Here is a 10,753-nt window from a genome sequence, read left to right on the forward strand (position 1 = left end):
GCGGCTTATCTTCGGTTTGCCGAAGCATCATTAATAAAAAGACTAAACCTGATTTATGTATCCAGAAAGAGACAATAATCAACTACTTTCGTAAACAATTTTTTGTTATTGTTATGATTTTATTAGTGTTTATTTTGTTATGTGATCTTCGCTAAACTAGTTCTTATTTTATTACACCGAAATCAGCCTTTCATTCATAAGGTTTTCATTCACCTAATCCTCTTAACTTATGTAAACTCTTCAAATTCTGTTCAATTATTACATAACCCACTTTGTCAATTTCGAATTCCAGTCTTCACAACCTCTAAAATTATCCTATAGTCTACCTTATATGTATCTGAACCTCATATAAGTACTGCTTCACATAAGCGCCATGCTTTTGAATCCCATCTGACCATCCTAATGGCAGATTTAAATGTTAAAGTCGAAATGGACAACAACAATTGATGAACGTGGAGGATCTAAAGCGGACGTAAAGGCGGAGACTGGCACGGCAAGGGCAGCATTCACCAAATTGAAGGACATATGGAACTCAAAACAACTGTCCGCAAGATATTATCAAAGTTAGAATCTTTAATACAAACGTCAACACTGTTCTATTGTGCGGAGCTGAAACTTCCAGAACTACTACAACCATCATCAAAAACGTAAGTATTTATAAACAAATGTCAAAGTAAGATACTCAATGTCTGTTCACCAGATACCATCAGCAACAACCTACTGTAGGAGAGAGCAGACCAGCTAGACCACCTAGATCAGAATTTTCAATACAAATGTCAAAACAGTTCTATTGTATGGGGCGGAAACTTGGAGAACTACGAAAGCCATCATCCACAAGATACAGGTGTTTATTAACAGTTGTCTAAGCAAGATACTTCGGATCCGTTGGCCACACACAACCAGCAACAAGTTACTGTGGGAGACAAAAACCAGACTCCATCAGATGAAGAAATTGGGAAGACGTGCTAGAAGTGGATGGGACACACACTAAAGAAATCACCCAACTCCGTCACAAGGCAAGCCGTCACATGGAATCGTGAAGGCCAAAGAACACATTACGCCGAGAAATGGAGACAGACATGAGAAGAATGAACAAAAACTGGATAGAACTAGAAAGGAAGGTCTAGGACAGAGTATATTGGCGAATGCTGGTGGGGCGGCCTATGCTCCATCATCATTCATTCATAAAAATAAATATGCTTTTTATGATAACAAATTAATAAATGATATTAATATGAATAGTAAGTCAATCTTGTCGTTAAAGTGGAGGAATTCATGACTCAGGAAGAAAACTTCTATTTCATCCGAAACCTCGAAATCTACGGCAAAAACGGTTGGGATCTCATAAATTTTATTGTAAAATTAGAAAAAACAAAAAACCATATGTTACATATTACATTCAGAAAATAAAAAAGAAGAAAAGATAACTGATAAGATGAGATCATTGTAGTTTAAGTGCTCGAATTTCTTTGACGGCGAAATCACGTCTGTGAAATAGATTTAATTAAAAATATTAAAATATAATTAATATACTGATGAATTCATCTTAAAAGTACTTTTTTAAAAGAATAAAAAACGATAATGAACAGTGAACAAAACCCTGAAACAATCACGACAACGACGACTAGGCAAAATCTCGCGAGGCAGGATCATGGATGCGCCCTGCTGGAGAGTCTCACAATAGGAGGAATCGACCGTCCAGTGCTTCCAGGTTTTTCTTGGTGGTCTAGCTTCAACTGACTCATGATTTCAACTATGAAAAATACTGAAATCTCCACAAAACATCTGATCTAAATCATAAATTTTTTTAATGTTAGCACAACTACTTAGGAACAATAAGTAGTTTTCCTGTTGATATCGGAATGGATCATTAACAGGATAATTATTTGGGAAATATATTGAGTGATCAATCTTTTCATTAGATGAAACTCCATAGAATAAATTAATTAGAGACAATAGAATAAAACTTTATTCAAAATCAAAGTTATTTGAAACATATTAATTAAGGAACAAAGTCGAAATAATCATAACACACTTATGGACAAATTATGATCGCATTATAATTCAATACGATTTTAGTTTAGTATTGTCGTTCTATTACATACTATTGAGCATGAACTAGAACGACACAAGGTATATCTAACAGTGAAATAATTTCAGACGGGGTTTTGTGGAGATTTCAGTATTTTCATAGTTAAAAGCATGAGTCAATTGAACCTAGACCATCATGGAAAAAGTGGAAGCATTGGACGGCCGTTTCGCCCCAATGTAGGACTCCTCAACAGTGCGCATCCACGACCTCACCTCAAGAGATTCGAAACCAGGACCCACCAGTCCAAAGCCAGATCACTTAATTGATAGACCACTGAGCCTGCTGGCATCTGAAGATGTTAATTTCTAACTTTAACCAATCCACGAAGTTGAGCAACCGTTCACCAATTGTCTTCAGTGAGTTGTTATCTCACGACAACGTGGTTTGAACTCCACTGGTTACTGCTTCCCACTAGAACTCCAAGAAATACCTCTTGAAGTCAGTCACTAGTGAGCATATGATTATTATTATCAGAAGGGTAGTCCCACAATAGGACGAAACGGCTGTGCAGTGCTTCCAGGTTTTCCTTGGTGGTCTAGCTTCAATTGACTCATGTTTTCAACTATGAAAGTAAAATAATGGTCTGATTATTTGGTCATAGTGTCATTTCGCTCAAAGCTTGAGTTCGAAACTCAAATTATTATAGGAAGACATATTTTATCAATTGTTGTTGTGAAATTGCAATGAGGAATATAGTAAACCTGAAAAAGCTAATGGAAGAAATCAACAAAACTTGCTTATAATGTAAGCAACCGATTCTTAAACTAAACACGTATAGATTTCACGCATTCCATCACAGATGCGTTCTATGTGGTGTTAACGTAGGTCAGAACCAGAGTCAATATTGCTGTAGTTAAGTTTAAGGTCCTAAAAGCGAGTGGTAAGTCGACGAATAAGACGCTAACTTTATTCAATGCTTACACAGATATCTAATAGTGAACAGAACCGCAGAAGGTTGGGAGACGGTTAAGAAGCTGTTATAATTGTATTCTTGCTAATAAACGACCCGGCTACTCCTATTGCTTAGTATTGTTATACGATGACACTCGACAAGACCCCAAATCAGAACACTTTGAACAGGAATGAAATTGTATTGAAAAATAACAATGGGAAGTGAACAGCAATCACTAGTTTAAATAACGTTCATATATTTATAGTATATACGCAAGAAGCTTCTAGATTTTTCTCCAATAATATGCCCGGGCTGATCGGTTTAGAATTAGCCAATCAGTGCGCAGCAACACCAACATGCATGAAACATGCATACATGAAACATCCAATCTATGTCCCACTAACAGAAGCTCAAAACAAAAATTCTTAACAGTCCATGAAGTTACGAACTATTTGATTGAGCTATGTCATAGGTTGGAATTTTCATAATCCGAATGATAATGGGTCAATGTGCCAGAAAAGTATTTAACGAATACCCTGTTTGTTTTAAAAGACACAGATACAATACCACGTTGATTGATTAACCTACTTTTACAAATTCAATGAACTAAGGATAGGGAGTGAAGTAGTCGAACGCGTCGACAACTTCAATTATCTTGGAAGTCTGATCAGCCATAATGGGTTGGTGTCTGACGAAATCTCAACACGGATTGAAAAGGCTCGTTTGGCTTTTGCCAACCTACGTCACCTATGGCGAAAACAAGATATCCGTCTATCAATTAAGGGACGAGTATACTGCGCAGCAGATAGCTCTGTTCTACTTTACAGCTGTGAAACATGGCCATTAAGAGTAGAAGATACTCGTAAGTTACTAGTATTTGACCACAGATGCCTTAGAAATATTGCTCGCATCTGCTGGGATAACCGGGTAAGTAATAGTGAGGTTAGACACAGGGTATTAGGGAATGATGATAAATCAGTTGATGAGGTCATGAATCTTCATCGACTGAGATGGTTGGGCCACGTGTTACGTATGCCTGAACACCGATTACCGCGACGCGCTATGCTGACTAGTGTAGGGGACGGTTGGAAGAGAGTTAGGGGCGGCCAAACCAAAACATGGCATCAGTGTTTGAAGTCACTAACTTCTAGTCTGAGCCATGTTGGTAGATGCAGACTACTTGGTTGGGGTCGGCGTGACTATCGGAACCAATGGTTGGAGATACTAGGTGACATGGATCAGAATCGATCACAATGGCGTACGTGTATACACTCTTTATCTTCCCTTAAACCTTGAGATTAAAATTGCTTCATAACGTTCTTCCTTCCTATAATATATCTTTATATACAACCTATCTTTTATATACTACCACCACTAAATTAACTACTTCTATGGATCCGGTGTTCATCTTGTTGTGCTAACGAGGTATGGCAACTCGGACCGATGTATATATGTGCCTGGTCCTAAGATGTAGCTGACTGACTTACGAATTCAACTATGTTAAATCAGCTAATCTAGTACAGAATGATCCCGTAAAATCAAATAAATAGATTGAAGATATATGTTTTGACGTGAGTTCCTTCACATTCATTAAGTAACTCAAAGAAGTAACTTTTGCAATAATAGCTTTTCAATACATAAAGAATCAAAATCAAAAATGTTCGAAATTGATAAGTTAACACGAAAGATTTTCGATAAATAGAAAGTCATTATGCCTCCTTATATATGTATATAATATTAAAACTAACCTTAGAGATAGAATACTTCTGACCTCGTGTGCAGTAAGACGCCAATTAGAACTATTCCAAAAATAATGGACTTCTTCAACCTGGAAAACCGCGAACATATTGAAAACAAACGCATAACAAACAAAAGGCGAACTGCTCTATTTGTTGTGAGTGATGTTTAAGAATAACAGGAAACTAGAAAACATTAATAACATCATCAGAAGGGGTTTTGTGGAGATTTAGTATTTTCATAGTTGAAAGCGTGAGTCAATTGAAGCTAGACCACCAGGTGTTGTATCCCCTGGCGAATTATGAATCATAAATCTGAGGTCCATTTATGGACAAATGTAATACGCCTATTCCTATTGGATAGTTGTTAAATAAGTGACCTAAATCTGAGGTCTATTTATGGACAAATATAATATGCCTATTCCCTATTGGATAGTTGTTAAATAAGTGACCTAATCGTTCCGTGTTCCTCTTATCATAACCCTTATTTTTGACCTTGGAACTATTATTGTTGATTACTTTCCCCCTAGCTACAGCCACATTGGCCAATTACTGTACAAATGTTATTTTTCTATTTTTTGGTATAATTGGGTCTGTTTGGTTAGTTTATATAACCCAGTATGCTTGTGAATAATGATTCATATTGCTGAGGCTGTTATTTGTGTTCTGGACTTAACGGGCTGGGCTAGGCTAGGCAGATAGGAAGGACCGAATAGCACCCAATACTGTTCGTACGTATTCTCTGTATCATTGCACGTTCATATATATTAACGAGTTCATACGTTATAACACCAGGTAAAACCTGGAAGCACTGAACGGCCGTTTCGTCTTATTGTCTATCAGTTAAGTGCTCTCGCGCGAGACTAGTAGGTCCTAGGTTCGAATCTCTTGAGGCGAGGTCGTGGATGTGCACTGCTTTGCAGTCCCACATTGGGACGAAACGGCCGTTCAGTGCTTCCACGTTTTCCCTGGTGGTCTAGCTATAATTCACTAACGCTTTCAACATTAATAAAAGACTGTGATATGTTTTTCTTGGTTAGATTACAATAGTTGAAATATTTATCGGCTACCTGAGACTAACCTCAAAGCTTTAAAAAATATACACTTTTCCCGACAGCTTCTGCTACCTTGACGTGATGGCCGGCATCGCCTATCGTGATGAACCAATCAAGCTATACTAGTTGAAATAATCGTTCCTCAAGATCGTACCACGCCAGACTGGTCGGTTGAAGAGCGATAAGACTAAAAGCAGCAAGCCAAACGTCCGAAATCGTTCTGCTGAGGTGTGACAGCGGTAAGGTGTTTCCTTCAAACAACCAGCATAACAGCGATGCTGCCTTCCCACAAGGAGGGGTGGGGTTAGAAAAGGTCGACCCTAAGCATGTACACCTCACCTTATCCGACGGATATTCGTCTCCGGCGGTAAGGTTCCAACAAGTATGGAGCTAACACAAAAACTACCAACAAAAAGGTTGTGTGTGACCAACCTTAGGTGATTTAGGTGATTTATTCAAACAAATATTTTGTTCTACACTTCTTTAAAATCAAGATCAGTTTACTTAGATCATTTGTAATCTACAATTTTTCTCAATATAAAAATTAAAATCTTTGAACTGATAAGAAAATAATTTTGAACTCACTCGATCCAAATTTAAAAGTCTACAGATCTGTAAACTACGCGTGAAATAATCACGCAAAGAACTGTAAGATATCGATGTTAAATAGGCAAACAAATTATGATATTCTTTCTCTAGTTGAATAGCTCCAAACTATTTTGAATAAACAGAAAAAAGATTGAATAGAATTCAATATGAAAAGAGAAAAAGGCGTAAGACATAAATGAACATCAAAGTGGAAATATTCCATAGTAACAAGAATTGAACTTACTCTACTGAATGATTTCCTTTGAATAAATTGATCAAGTTGATGCAAAATTTCGTTTATGAGAATCAATACAAATCGATCGTTATTCTCAGTTGATAAGACAGACTATAATGAGGGTGAAAACATAAGAAACAAACAGTTCATTGGATAATAATAATAATAAATAGCTGTACATTTTAATTAAAACATCTAATCTTTACTATACGAAAATCGTTCGAAAGCACATACAGTTTCAGTTTGGAAAGGACAAGAGGCTTGATGGCCTGAGTGAGTCCTGGCAATGATGGTCTCTCAGCTGATTATTCAACGTCATGACTTTTATCATACAGAAAAAAACTACAATCACGAAAAGTAATATTGATTAGAAGATATTGGATATCAATTAAAAGCGACAAAAAAATAAGAACTATGTACATAACCTTTAAAGTCAGTGAAAACTACTGAATCTTTCAAAATTCTGTATTTTACATATAGATATACATTACTTTATACTATAAAGTCAATGATCAAGATAACTTTGGAATTATAAAATCTACAAAGATGATAGCTAAAAGTGCATGGAATGAATTTGGTAGATATTTTGCTGTTATATCCCGAAGAGAATTATGGGTGGTACCTTTTGGATCAATACTATGTGCATTTTTTATTATATAATTGTTAAGTAAGTAAACTATTTATATTCATGTTCCTTTTATTATGAGCTTTATTTTGACCTATGAACTACTATTATGCGACTTATCATTCCTGAGTTATGCCTTGTCTACCAATTACTATATCCCTTATTCATAGCCACATTTGGCTGAATCTTGTACAAATGTTATTTTTTATTTTACGGTACGATGAGGTCTGTTTGATTGACATATATAAACTCAGTATGTTTGAAACAAATGATTCAAATTGCAGAGGTTGTTCTGAACATAACTGGCTGGGCTAGGCAGAAAGTAGGACCGGTGAAGACTCTAGACTGCTCGTAAGGGTTTCGTGTGTCATTGGTCCAATCGATAAGTCACTGCTCTCCAATTGGCGGAATCATCATGTCGTAAATTAATCGGGGCAAAAATCACAATATGTAACAATTGGTGTTCACAGGTTATAAAAGTTGCCCATATCGTAAGTGCTGAAAATCCTATTCTTCAATTCATCTAGTATCATAGATGAGTGCTTTGGAGCAATAAAGGAGAACAAAATAAAAGCTCCATTTAATGCTAATTTGATAAACATATCTCTTTATTAAACAAAACACAAAAAAATAATCTAGTTATGAAATCATGGAAGCTGTATTTGAAAAGATTAAATAGTTGTCAACAGAATCAGTCAGCTATAACGTAGGACCAGGCACATTTATATTTCACTCCAAGTTGTCAAGAGAGCAATCATGTGGTCAAGGAGCATGCTAGTCAGTCACATAATTTAGTTATAATCCGTTTTTCCAGTGTTATTATTATTCTTATCAAATATTCTTGTAAAAACAATAGACGTGCAGCAAAACGATTTATATGAATTCGCGTATTCACAAATTATATAGCTACAGTTACAGAAACAGTATGATTATAAAAAATAACTAAAGTATCAAACTTTAATACCCTAAATGGTCTGAGAAAATCCTCTGTATGAGCTATACATGATTCAATCCATCTATCATTAGCAGCGAAAACATCTAAATCCTCCTGAAATAAAAGTAAAAAATAAACAGAAGAAATAATATCATGAAGAAGGTTTCACCAAATAAATATTGTTATTTTCATAGTTGAAATCATGAGTCAACTGAAGCTAGACCACCATGAAAAACCTGGAAACACTGGACGGCCGTTTCGTTCTATTATGGGACTCCTCAGCAGTGCGCGTACACAATCCCGCACTCGCGAGGTTATTATGAATATTATTATGGATATGATTAAATAAGAAATAATAAAATTCATGTCATCGAAAATCTAAATAAAGATCCTCATCAGTTTTTTTCATTATAGGAATCGCACATGTGACATAAGCTTCTTGATCAGTCATCGTGATGTGAGTTGAAACTGTACCTAGGTTAGGGTTAGGGGTTACAAACTGACATTCAAGTTGATGACATAAGTATCAATATTTTTTTCAGTAGATAATACAGCAAATGACAAAAATGACCAAAGTAGTATGTCAGACCAAACAATAAGCACATTATCAACGATATGAAATTAGGTCGGTAGTAAAACATAAATTACGAGCAGGAATATTGTGCGATAAATTGGTAGGTACTCATAAGTAATATACTTGGAATAACTACATAAATATCACAGGCCTCGTCATTGGTACATAACCACAGGAACCACATTTTTATTCACTAAGTAACGATCTACATTTCTCTTCAACTCATAACTATTAGCAATGTATCAGGTTATTGTAAAATCGCAATAAAAATTTTAGAATTGAAGCGATTTTGATCATTAGTTCAGATTCTCTTCTACATATAATTCCCTGAAACGAAGTAAATTTACAAACTGAAAAGAATTAATACCATTTTATTAGACTGAAGCCAGGTTATTATCACTTGTCAAAGAAAAAAATGTTTGTAAATAGGCTAGGGACTAGTGAATCTGTACGTCAAAGACTGTGAATTAAGATTTCCAGGCAGAGAAACGGAAATATACAGTCTGTATTATTCTACTAGAAATTCAATGGTAGTAGTTATATGTTGGCTACGTAAGTAGAACCAATATTTCCCTTAGTAAATATAATCTATGTTCAAGATTAAAACACCAAAGCTACAAGACCTTAACAGTCTGCCGACTTTCAAAACACTTGTAGAGTAGTAAAAAAATAACACATGACAAAGTATTCTACCATTCAAAAATTCCACACTATCACGAAGTACTAGTAAAAAAGATAACTATGATGTAAGAACAAATAAAAAGGACGTTGTCTAAAGCGCTAGTTAACTGATTAAAGGATTTGGTTTTCAGCAATTAGGTTCCAATTCTGAATTCCGCCCCACAAAATTCAGTCTGGGTAACTAGGTCGTATCAGACACTTGAATTATGATTTGAAATCAAGTATCCAGTAGTGAGTTAATGACGTTTGAACGTCATAACAACTAATCCCAATTTAACAAACACTGCATGCGCTACATGCAGTTATCTGATAATAACCATTACAGTTTACTACTCAAATTTTAGACAAGCTAAGCTTTAACAATACCTTGAAGGTGTTATTTTAATTATGTAAGGGTAAAAAATAAGCCAAAAAATAACAATTAAGTCAATACGAACCATTGTAATCTGGTATGAAAAACCACACTAAGCATTAGTAATAATAAATTTACTGCATTAGATAAGATGGTAGTTGGAGTTGGTAAACAGGAAACTCTGAGCCCGGGTTTCGTGCTACTTGGCACTCATCAGCAAGGTGTACCTGTAATCTTGAGGGAACTGGTGCTCCCTGACGGGTTCGACCCCGTGTCACTCAGCTTCACAGTCAGAGACGTTACCACTGAACTATTCGGGCCGCAACAGACCTCCTGTAGGACTGAGATGTAATCACAATTGATTGATCACTGGGTGGTGATCAATATAATGCAGGTCAAGTCCTTCTTAGTGCTGATCGAATGCTATCGATCAAATTTACTGTATTGGTAAAGCAAACTTTTATTTTTCGTCACTTGGAAAGGAAGTATAAAAAGATAAATAGATCATGGTGATTACAGGAAAAAAAATAGAACTAAATAATGCTTCACACACTTACCTCAAGTAAATCATATTTCAATGACTTGAAAACATTTAACAATGTTTTTACTTGACTTTGAATAACACTAGTTGAAAGATGCTCGAAGGCAGAATCAAGTAATGCTTGAAGTTGATCTGAGATAGAAACTTTTAATTCCGTGATACACATCTGAAATGAGATGGAAAAAGCATTTAAAAATTAATCCAATAGAGACAAAAATGGGAATTGTAAGGAATGAAATTATAATCACAAGAGGTTTTGCAGAGATTTCAGCATTTTCCATAGTTGAAATCATGAGTCCATTGAAGCTAGAACACCATGGAAAACCTGGAAGCACTGGACGGCCGTTTCGTCCTATTATGGGAGTCCTCAGCAGTGCGCATCCACAATCCCGCACTCGCGAGATTCGAACCCAGAACCTACTAGTCTCGCGCCAAAACATTCAACCGA

At 35.8% G+C, this 10,753-nt stretch overlaps 1 protein-coding gene across 1 annotated transcript in view; it reads right to left on the reverse strand.

Moving 5' to 3' along the window:
• Positions 1–1,336: 1,336 nt before the first annotated feature.
• Positions 1,337–10,753, reverse strand: part of Smp_080070 (Conserved oligomeric Golgi complex component 4,putative) — a gene marked incomplete at its 5' end in the record, with an annotated part of 12,709 nt that continues 3,292 nt past the window's right edge. Inside the window, 6 exons of the mRNA XM_018792337.1 lie at positions 1,337–1,487; positions 4,733–4,812; positions 6,361–6,489; positions 6,608–6,709; positions 8,188–8,271; positions 10,322–10,471. Coding sequence (XP_018644002.1) covers positions 1,442–1,487; positions 4,733–4,812; positions 6,361–6,489; positions 6,608–6,709; positions 8,188–8,271; positions 10,322–10,471 — 591 coding nt within the window. The 3' untranslated portion in view covers positions 1,337–1,441. The remainder of the gene's footprint in view (positions 1,488–4,732; positions 4,813–6,360; positions 6,490–6,607; positions 6,710–8,187; positions 8,272–10,321; positions 10,472–10,753) is intronic.

The sequence above is a fragment of the Schistosoma mansoni genome (assembly GCF_000237925.1).
Source record: "Schistosoma mansoni, WGS project CABG00000000 data, supercontig 0352, strain Puerto Rico, whole genome shotgun sequence".
NCBI lineage: Eukaryota > Metazoa > Platyhelminthes > Trematoda > Strigeidida > Schistosomatidae > Schistosoma > Schistosoma mansoni.